Source organism: Ixodes scapularis, unplaced genomic scaffold, assembly GCF_016920785.2.
Source record: "Ixodes scapularis isolate PalLabHiFi unplaced genomic scaffold, ASM1692078v2 PGA_scaffold7__128_contigs__length_106722199, whole genome shotgun sequence".
Taxonomy (NCBI): Eukaryota; Metazoa; Arthropoda; class Arachnida; order Ixodida; family Ixodidae; genus Ixodes; species Ixodes scapularis.
In genome coordinates, this window is record NW_024609882.1 from 96,144,090 (window position 1) to 96,154,896 (window position 10,807).

Here is a 10,807-nt window from a genome sequence, read left to right on the forward strand (position 1 = left end):
CGCAGGTATAGGGTATATTCACTGGACGCCATATTTGTGGGGGCTGTTTAGATCACATGCTCAGAACGAGCTCACATTAATAGATTGCTAAGACCGTCAATCTTGATGGTTTGGTATGCACGTTTCAAAAGAACTGTGGAAGCTCGCCATGGACACGCGCTCAGCAGTCGCGCACACAGCTATGGCCGGTATTGACTGGACTGCGTACGAACCAAAAGATGGCTGCAGAAATGTCTCACAGTGTCAAATATTTCTGGATTTGTGTAAGTCGAGCTACCTGGAACAAGTAGTACACATGCCGACTCGTGAGAATTCCATCCTTGACTTATTTCTGACTTCTGCTCCTGAAAAGGTTAAATCCGTTTTCCTGCTTGAAGAGCTTAGCGACCACAAAGTGGTTTTAGTAATGGTAGACATTTCAATACGTGACAAACCGGATGACGATAAAGTGATCTATGATTATGCGAAAGCAAACACAGCTGAGATTTTTACAGCCTTAGAGGCTTTTCTTGGGCAGTTTGAAAGGGACTATAGGTGCCGATCTATTGATGAGAACTGGACCCTAATTAAGGAAACCTTACTGAAAATACAAAACTTGCGTGTACCGAAAATTAAGATTCCGTCTAATGTAAAAAAAAACCGTGGTTTTCTAAGTCTTTAAACAGCCTCCTCACTACAAAAAAATCGTCTCTTTGCCAAAGCGAAAAAAGTCAATAATACAGACTCATGGAACCGTTACTATAATCAGGCACAGGTATGTAAAATAGAAGTGAAAAGAGCGAAAGAAGACTTTCTGGGAGTAAAGCTTAGAGATATGTTGAAATCAAATCCAAGAAACTTTTGGAGTACTATTGGGCCTCAGAGGGCCACGGGAACCCCTAAGGGGCTTATTAATGACGAAGGTAACCCTATGTCTGATTCTGAAGGTGCCAACTCTTTGAACGCATTCTTTGGAGAAGTATTCACCAGTGAGGTTTTCCCACTGCCAACCTGTGATCCCGATGTCAACATTCCTTTTCTAGACAAATTTAACCTTACTTCTCTTGGTATAAGCAAACTCATCGACAATCTTCCTCATTACTCTTCTCCAGGTAATGACAATATCACTGCCAAATTGCTTAAGCTAACTGCCCCATACTCTAGTAGTCTCCTGAGTTTGTTGTATCAACAGAGTATTGACTTCGGAGTCATTCCTAAAGATTGGAAGCATGCAAAAGTGCTGCCTATATTTAAGTCCGGTGACAAAAATTCTCCTAACAACTACCGTCCTATATCACTGACCAGTATCCCCTGTAAGCTTTTAGAACATATATTATACAGTAACATTATGAGTCACCTTTCAGACAACGACCTCCTCTTTTGCAATCAACACGGTTTTCGGAAACATAAATCATGTGAAACGCAGTTATTTGAATTGGTTAATGATGTTCATGAAGCTATTCATTCTAGGGTTCAAACAGATGCTGTGTTTATAGATTTCTCTACGGCTTTTGACAGGGTTCCTCACCAGCGGTTACTGAAAAAGTTAGGCAGTCTAAATCTTCACCCTATGTACACCAATTGGATCCTTAATTTTCTCTCGCACCGAACACAATCAGTAACCATTAACAAAGAAACCTCTAATACAATAAATGTAATATCTGGAGTTCCTCAGGGCTCAGTTCTTAGACCGCTTCTTTTTCTTGTTTATATCAATTACCTCCCGACAAACATATTCGACTGTTTGCTGACGATTGCGTTATTTATAGGCAAATACGTAACTCGGACGATGCTTCGCAATTGCAGCGGGATCTTGATTCCATCACAGCTTGGTGTACGGATTGGCAAATGTGTGTTAACGTATCAAAAAGCAAAGTCATGACGTTCTCGACCAAGAAAAGCAATATTACTTTTGATTATACACTCGCCAACACAAATTTTGAAAGGGTAACAAAGTATAAGTACCTTGGCGTTATTTTAACTGAAAAACTGGATTGGAAGGAACACATAGACTTTATTGTTGGTAGGGCAAACCAATCGCTGCGTTACTTGAAAAGACACCTGTACTTAGCTCCTCCAGAAGTCCGCATCCTTGCATACACATCATTTGTTCGTTCTAAAGTTGAATACGCTAGTGTGATTTGGAACCCATGTCAAATAAATCTTACACAGAAGTTAGAGTCCGTACAAAACAAAGCTGCGCGTTTTATTTATAAAGACTATTCACACTCATCCAGTGTAACTGCCCTGAAATCGAGAGCAGGCTTGCAATCATTGAGTAGCAGACGTAAACAGGCGAGGCTTTTATTTTTACATAAAATCTACTACTTCAACCAGGAACTCAAGAAACTACTTTTGCTCCCTCCGTACCATATTTCTCCTAGGATTGATCATCCCTTCAAGATAAGATTATCACCTAGTCACACCAAACAATTTTCGGAATCGCCTTTTCAATTAGCCATTAAAGACTGGAACAGTCTACCTGAATCGGTTGCGGGTCTAGCGGACGTCGCTCTTTTCAGAGACGCCGGAGAAACTTTGTTCAATGACTAATATTTTTTTTTTTTGCGTACTGTGCGTGTACGCCACCTGCATGTTTTACCTTTATTGGTATATGCGCTTGTGTTACCTCTGACTGTCGTCTGCTTCGTTAGTTGCACCATACTGTATGCTTTTTTTTTTTTTTTTAAGTACGTGCTGATCTTTTGTTTTTCTCTCATTCGCGTGTATTTTGTATTAGAATAGAGTCAGCTTGTCTCCTCCCCCCTCATGTAATGCCTTCGGGCGATTTGAGGTCAATAAATGAAATGGAATGAAATGAAAATGCAATCACTTTTTCCCATAGAAATGCATTACCGGAAGACAATTATCGACTGGTTGCTGTTTGCTTCAATTTGCGTCAGCACACTAGCGCCACTTGAGCCTCTAGCGTACAGTGGCCCAATGTTTTAATAATATCAAGCGAGCGTCGACCGCCGGGACGGCCAGAGCTGTGCCACGGAGAAATGCGGCGTCACGAGAGATATTAGGCGCCTGCGCACAAAGCTCTTTCCGTTGCGAGCATCGTCTGCTAGGCTATTCCGTTGACCGCACACAGCCCCTGTTCATTATCTGCTGGCATAGCTTGCTTGCGCGAAACTGCTCAGGCGTGGCATAAACCGCGCGTCATCTCGAGTTTAATTTACTTTCTTTTTATTTTATGTCTGCGTTTACATTTCTGAAACAAAAAAAAAAAACAACAAAAAATACGGTGACGTGGCAAACTGAATGCAACGATGCGTCAAGCTATATACCGCAGGAAATGCTACGAGCCATCAAAACAAATCGAGTGCTTTCACCCTGCCACGATACATCGTGCTTCCACGCGCGGTTGCCTGCGGTTGTACCCAACGGGAAAGCCACATGAGTCATGACACACTTTTAGCGATGGACTGGTCAAGATGGCTCGTACCGTCGGCTGCGGTACATCACAAAGTGGAACGGAGTATAGACAAGGTTTCCGCTTAGTGTTTTGTATTATTAGCTGCGTTGTTGCTGTCGTCATCTAGGTTATGTAGCCGGGTAGTCGCACTTTTCTTTGATCAGCGGACGCGCGCACATTTTTTTGCCCCCTCGAGTGCCTTTACAAACACGGGAACGTGCTGTGAGAATGTCGATGGGCGGCTTGACGCAAAGGGATATAGCAACAACAGTCGGGGCTACACAGGCTACCGTCAATCAGACTTGGACGTAGTTCAACTTCTCTACTGAAACTACTGTAGTTTAGCTACTTTTTCGAGTAACTTGGTAACTTTCAATTACAACTTTATTTCGGTAATTAGTAGTTCACTTTAACTACGTTTTCCACGTAACTTGTACTCAAATAACTAACTAATTTTGAAATCTAATCCTACTTTTTTCATAACAAAAGTTTGAGCGCAGAAATAAATAAGACGCTGGCAGATTAAGTGTTATACCCGAACAAGGGGCCCCCTCACATTCCGTTCCCACGCACTTATTCTTGGCAGCTGTAGAAACTGCATCACAGGCGTCCTGGGGTCAAGGTGGCGACGAGCAGCCAAAACATTACACCGGCGCGCACGAACGCCGGCAGAGATGCTTATAACAAACCTTGGTCGGGAATTGACCTCATCCGGTAATCCACGCAGGCGCCGCGCCCCCAGCTGCAACCGTGAAAGACGGGGACACTCCGAGGATTGTTGTTGTTTTCATGTTGTGTGCCTTTGGTGAGTTCTGACTCAAGTGGTAGGCTCCATGGTGGGAACCACTAGAATGACCACAGCTGGGCGCCTGTTCTCATGGTCGCCTCGTCGTCAGCGCATGCCTCCTTCCGAAGCCGGACTCCCCCGCGCACAAACGCAGACACGGATAATCCGTTCATGGGAGCACGTTCCCGCTTCCCGCTTGTTCAAGTAATCCTTCACGTCCTTCCGACCTTTCACGCCAGGGAGACCTCCCTTTTGTTGAAAAGGTTGTACTTGTCACCCTTGGGAGATCCTTCTGTTGGACCTAACTTCAGCGGCGAAAAGCATTCTTTTTTTTTCTCAGTGGTGTAGCATTAACATTGCAACGAGACGTTTAGTTATTCGGCTGATCCCATCGTCGTGGCGCGAGACTTGATCTCTTGACGGTCTGGTACACTCGCTCGACCAACTCTCCGAACTTCGTGTGAATAAAGAGGGGCCAGGCATAACAAACTCAACTTGCCGAATAAAAAAATGAAGGAGGAGGAGAGTTTGTTATAAAGGACCCTCTAGCCGAGGCAAGACTCACATGTTTCGTCATGGACACCAAAGATGCCGACACTCGCTTACCCAAGCCTGCACAGCCTGCTTCTGAAATTGAACGCTGCCTTGGCATCCAGCGCCACGGTTGAACGTCTGTTTAGCTTGACTGAATACGTCATTAGAAGGAAAAGGGGAAAACCCCCCGATAACAACTTTGAAAGACAATTGCTTCTGCGAGCGAATAAACTATTTTGGAAGTCATAAAATGACTGCTTTTATTTCAGTCTCGCAGGGTTTTTCACTGATCAAAACTGCTGTTCCTTTTGCTGCCACAAAAATATAAAAAGTAACTTCGAAAGTAACTTAAAAGTAACTGGCTACTTTTTCGCAGTAGTTAGTAGTTTACTCAATTACTATTCCAAATGCGTAACTTCTACTCTACTCCAATTACTTTTGGCGTCGATACTCAGTAACTTAACTTAACTACCTTTTTTGAGTAATTTGTACATGTTTGCCGTCAATAGGATTGTGAACGCATTCCAAGAGGAATGCGTTCAAGAGGTATCGGCGATGCACTTCGACATTGCCAGTGTCCTGCCCTCCTTTGCTACGGAGCCGGGGATGTGTTCAATCAACGGGATAGCCTAGCAGACGACTCTCCCACCAGAAAGGGCTCTGTGCGCACGCGCCTCATCCCTCCCGTATCGCCGCACGCCTCCGCGGCACGGCGCTCGCCGTCCCGGTGGTCGACGCTCGCTTGATATTGTTGAAAAATTGGGCCATTGTACATTATAATAATTTTGTGGACTGAGAGCTGGGAGGCGCTGCGTCTTACCAACGCCAGTTGCGGACAGCAAACGATCGACTACTGCTGCGACTAGCGGTGAGCAATGTTATTTTGGTTTCTGCGAAGTGCGCCACTGTTTCAAACTTTGTCGTGTACCATCTGCTTGCTAAGTCATGCTTGATTCTAACAATGCTTCTGGCCGGCGTTATTTCGGTATTTGAAAAAAGCGTACCTTCTTGAAAATCTATGGCTCGCTCCAAAGAGTGAGAAAGATACGCGTGCGGCGGAACCGAAAGACAGTCCTGGGCGCCGCTCTACGGCGCTCGTGAGAAGACGCTTTTGCGGAGCGTTCAAGTTCAGACTGACGGCAGTTCAAGCAATCACAGGTCATAGTATTTCTGACGTGTGGTCCCAACAACCTCAAGCCACCGATTTGTTTCATAAAGCGGGAGCGAAACAAACGTTACAAGAGCGAGCAGCATGATTCCTTGCCTATGCTGATTCCTGTGCCGCAGAGACGCGCAATCTCTTATCTTATGCCGAAGCGACACGCTTTCGAATTTTACGATTGCATGATGTAAATAAAGTGAGTTTGGTTGTCACGTTTTTTAGTGGCGGCGAAAGCCGCTATAAACAGCAGAGCAGTTAGAAAAAGCAAAAGCATGAAAAAATTTGAAAAGGACCTGAATTTTTGATGGAGCTGAAAGACCACCAACGTACCAACTCGCCCAGGTATTTTTTCTCTCAAAGAATAATAGCCAATAGTAATAAATAAATGCCAACTTTAAATTGGTTACAAATTTGTAATTGATGCAGTACAGCCCTACCCTGCTCTAGCGCTTTTATGATATCAGGTAATGTGTATATGTACAGGATAGTTCATAGCAACCATTTATGTCCTACGCATTATATTGAATCTTTACTCTAAAAGCTCGAAGTTATATAAGAAAAAATGTTCATTATAACTATAGTCTAGTCGGTAACTATAGACCAATATCTATACTTCCGTTTTTTTCTAAAGGGTTAGAACGAATAATTCATCGCCGCCTCAATCATTTCTTCTTAAAGCATTCTGTAATATCCGATTGCCAATATGGGTTTACTAAAAATAGATCAACGGAACACGCCTTGCTTGCCCAAAAAGAATATATTTTGAACAATTTTGAATCACAACGTCTTACTCTTAGCATTTTTATTGACTTTAGTAAGGCATTCGATACTGTAAATCATAAAATACTTATCGCTAAGCTCGAGCACTACGGCGTACGAGGACACGCCCTCAACCTTATAAAATCATATTTAAGCTCACGATTACAATATGTTGTAATAAACCACTCTCGCTCCGATTCCCTTCAAATTTTTAATGGTGTCCCTCAGGGTAGCATCCTTGGACCACTCTTGTTTAATATATATATAAATGACATTTCCAATATTAGTACCCTTGCAAAGTACGTTATTTACGCTGATGATACGAGCCTTTTCTTTTCCTCCTCTGACGTTGAACAACTAACTGGCACTGCTAACCGAGTATTGGCATTATTATCACGGTGGTCATTAGTCAACTCATTGAAAATCAACAAAGAAAAAACTAAAGCTGTAATATTTCGTCCTAAAGGAAAGCTTGTAATGCACCCACCGCCTTTAGTTTTGAGTGACACCATTATCGAGTATGTAGAAACGTTTAGATCCCTCGGTGTAATTTTTACCGCAACGATGACATGGGACGCCCACATAAACGAGGTTTGTCTTGCCCTTTCTAAGGTTGTAGGAATAACCTCGCGTAATAAGTACGTTCTACCTGAAAAAACTAAACTTACTTTGTATTACGCTTTCTTTTATTCATATTTAAGCTATTGTTTTCTTGTCTGGGGTAATACCACAACATCCAATATTCAGAAGCTTCTGATCTTGCAAAAGAAAATGCTACGTGCTATTACAAAAGCTCCATATAATTCCCCAACCGGGCAGGCTTACTCGCAGTTTAAAATTGTGCCTGTATATAATTTATTTGAATATAGATTCGCGTGTTTTTACAAAAATAGTATAGCTAAAAACGATAATTTTCTTTCACGTATTGTTTCTACTGTGCCCCACAATACGCCTTATGCAACCAGGGAAAAAGACAGCTTTGTTTTACCTAGATGTAGAACGAACTATGGCTTTACAATGTTGCGATATATCTTGCCTAAGTTTTTGAATACTCCTCTATGTGATCACTTGAATGGTATGTCTTCTTCTGTCCTTAGGAACGCTTTTCTATAATTTGTCTGTACTTCTCATTTTGTCTGTATTGTTCATTTTGTATATATATATTATTTTTTACCGCGTTTACACTGCTGACTTGTAAGGGTGGCGAGGCCCGTCAAGCAGTGGATGACACTGCTTTTTTCTTGCCACCCTCAGTTTGTATTTCAAGCTGAAATAAACGCTGATTGATTGATTGATTGATTGATAACCACTAAATGTACAATAGCGTGTAACGTTCATGTATGTCCTCAGAGAAAGAATATGCATTCAAAAAGGACCAAATATTGTTTCTCTTCTGTTAGAGCTTTCTTCAGGTACACGCAAAACGTTGGTATGTACATCTAAAAGAGTGCAATTGACATTTCCCGCAGGGCTGGCAGGCCTGACTCAGTTTGGCTGGCAACATGCACCCTATGGGAACCTGGGGAACTGCACCACGAGGGTAAGAGTGACGCCCACCCTGCACGTTCTCAACGATGGCACCATAAGGAGGGAGGAAGCTGCCCCCAAAGTGAATGCAATGGCAAGTGGGTCATTACAGTGAACCCATATAAAAATGATACCAAACAAAAAATCATCAAAATTGTATTATTATAACAAACAAAGAATGGCAATCGCACAGACAAGAAGGAGGAGATGAACACAGTGCTGTGTTTGGGAGGGTGTTCGTATCCTCTGTTCCCATATTCTTCACAATTTGTTTTTAATAATTGTATACTAACAGGTCCAATAATCGGCACTACCCAACAAAAGTATGTCGCTATTTTTTCCTTTGTATTAACCCTGCGCCTACAGTTGAATTTTACAGTAACGAACAAACAAAAGAACGGGTTGAAGCTAGGCCCGTAGACAGGATTTTGATTCGGCAGCGCCCATGACAAGATGCTATATAAGGGAGATGGAGGAAAGGAGGTCCCAGGAAAATGAAAGACTTCGGGGAGGGGGGGGGGGGCGACCATGGCCCCCATCCTGGATGCGTGCCTGGTGCAAGCTAGCAAGTACAGGCTAGACAAGATAAAATTATTCAAGACGGGTTCTTCACAGGATGAAAAAAAAAACACAGAGAAGTGTCACACACAGCGGAGTTCTAATGAACAAAAAATTAATGGGAGACCCAAAAGCGGAAACGGGAAGACACGAAGACACACTTCACAATTTCTGTTCTGTTTACCCACTACTCTACAAAGGAAATTTCTTCAAGGACCGTACAGCGTTATACTGTTCACAACCCCTAACACACACAAGGACAGTGAACGCAAAGGAGCAACATACTAGCGTCTGGGTAGATGTGATTAAATAAACAACAGGGAATGTCCTTGGTCTTTCAACCTAGGAAGTAAAAATTATCATGTACAGCATCGCTTTCAAAGACAGCCAGGCAGCACACTTGTTTCTGAAATCAATATAGGCCAAGACACTGCGTCACTCGATAACGAAACACAGGAAAGGCATTCCACAGATTTCTAGGTTTCATCATTGTTATTGATTCTGTCAGTATACAGTGGTGGTCATTCTCTTTAGTCAAAACCATTTCAGTAGTGTTCCATAAGGGCACACATTTTTTATACTAGGTTATGTGTTTTGACACAGCTAAAGACAGATCCTTATTTTTCTGCAACGTTTATGCTAAGTTCAACCGGTCGTTAATGCAAGGTTTTGTCGTAAACGCTTCATAAAGATAAGAATCTGCATCTATAAATGTGAAAAGCTTTATGAAAGAATTTGGTGCCTCTATTATAATTCTCTTCTGAAAGAGGTCTCAACGAAAGAAATGACCACAAGTTTAAGCAGAAGTAATCAATAACAATTATAAAGCATGGAAATGTGTTGAAATAGACTGATTTGCTTTGGGCTCGTAGTATAAGAAGTTAGTTGATTTCTAATTTTTTGAAGAACCAGATGTTGTGTCTGTCTGTTCTTGGAAGCTTGAGGATTTTTATTCCGTAGCTTTTAAGCTGAAAGCCTGTTTTCGTATTTAAAAAAAAAAGTTTCTTTTTTTTATCACATTTACACAAAGGTTAGTAGGTTGGTTCCTTTTATCCTCGGCCCTTGACCATGTTAGGGGTCGTCTCCAGTTGTGGATAATGAAAGCTGAAATGACTGCGTAATGACCGAAATATACTGGTGGCTGTGCCTCGACGCGAGAAGCTAAAGCAGCCGTGACAGATGGTATGCGGACGGGTGTGCCATGACCTAGCTTTGCGACCCAGCTTGTTTCTTCGTGTTTAACAGCACTCCAATGCCGCTCACCTTCATGTGTTTCTACCAACTACCCATGCTGTCGTTGCCTCAATTGAATCGTTCTGTGTTCTGTCCCAGTCAAATAACATTGCCAGATGCCTCAACAGTTTCACATAATGGTAGTTATAAACAAGCTCAGAAACAGAACGTGTGCAGGTGATGGTGCGTAGCAAACTCCAGTTTGACTTCACATCAGTCTGCTTGACGTATCTCTTTTTTTTTGGGGGGGGGGGGGGGGGGGCGGGGGCGGGGGGGTAGGGGGAGGACGTCTCGCGACATGACATGCCGTGTTCTGTACTTTGCGGCGGTGCTGAGGAGAGAGTTGTGCTAGTTGCTGGAATACAGATTTGCTTCCTCGTGTGGCTTGTGCATTTTGCAGTGGAGCACACTTTAGTGGGATAATGATAGTCAGCAGTAATATTCCAGCATGCCTGCTGCTCAGCATTTCTGTCAATTGTTTTTTTTTGTGCCACAGCTTCTCCGTCTCGTGAGAGCCCTGCAGCAGCCGGTTGTCTCAGCATCCCCAGCGCACCAGGGAGGCGTATCAGAACTCGTATGTTAGATTTTAACATGTTTGGAGGTCTTAGGTTTTTAAAGGCTTCCCAATAAATACCTTTTGACGTCTTGTGTGTTTAAGAGTAACAGAATGTGAATGTGCAGTCCGCAAAGGCAGCAGAAGTTGAAAGCTTTGGAATATACTGAGTTAAAGTTTTGCAATGACTGGTGTACACCCGGTCTTTGATTTGAAGGTGAATGCCGGGCCGTAGACTGCCCCACACTATCAGCGCCATGACGTAATGACCGCGGTGGCTTGCGCGTCTATCGC

The 10,807-nt window shown here is 42.9% G+C and overlaps 1 protein-coding gene across 1 annotated transcript; it reads left to right on the top strand.

Annotated features, from left to right (window-relative positions):
- Positions 1-7,206: 7,206 nt before the first annotated feature.
- On the top strand, positions 7,207-7,768 carry LOC120848749. The gene has a single exon (XM_040220769.3). It carries the CDS (start codon positions 7,207-7,209, stop codon positions 7,753-7,755), a length of 549 nt encoding a protein of 182 aa, XP_040076703.1. The 3' UTR covers positions 7,756-7,768.
- The last annotated feature ends 3,039 nt before the right edge of the window (positions 7,769-10,807 follow it).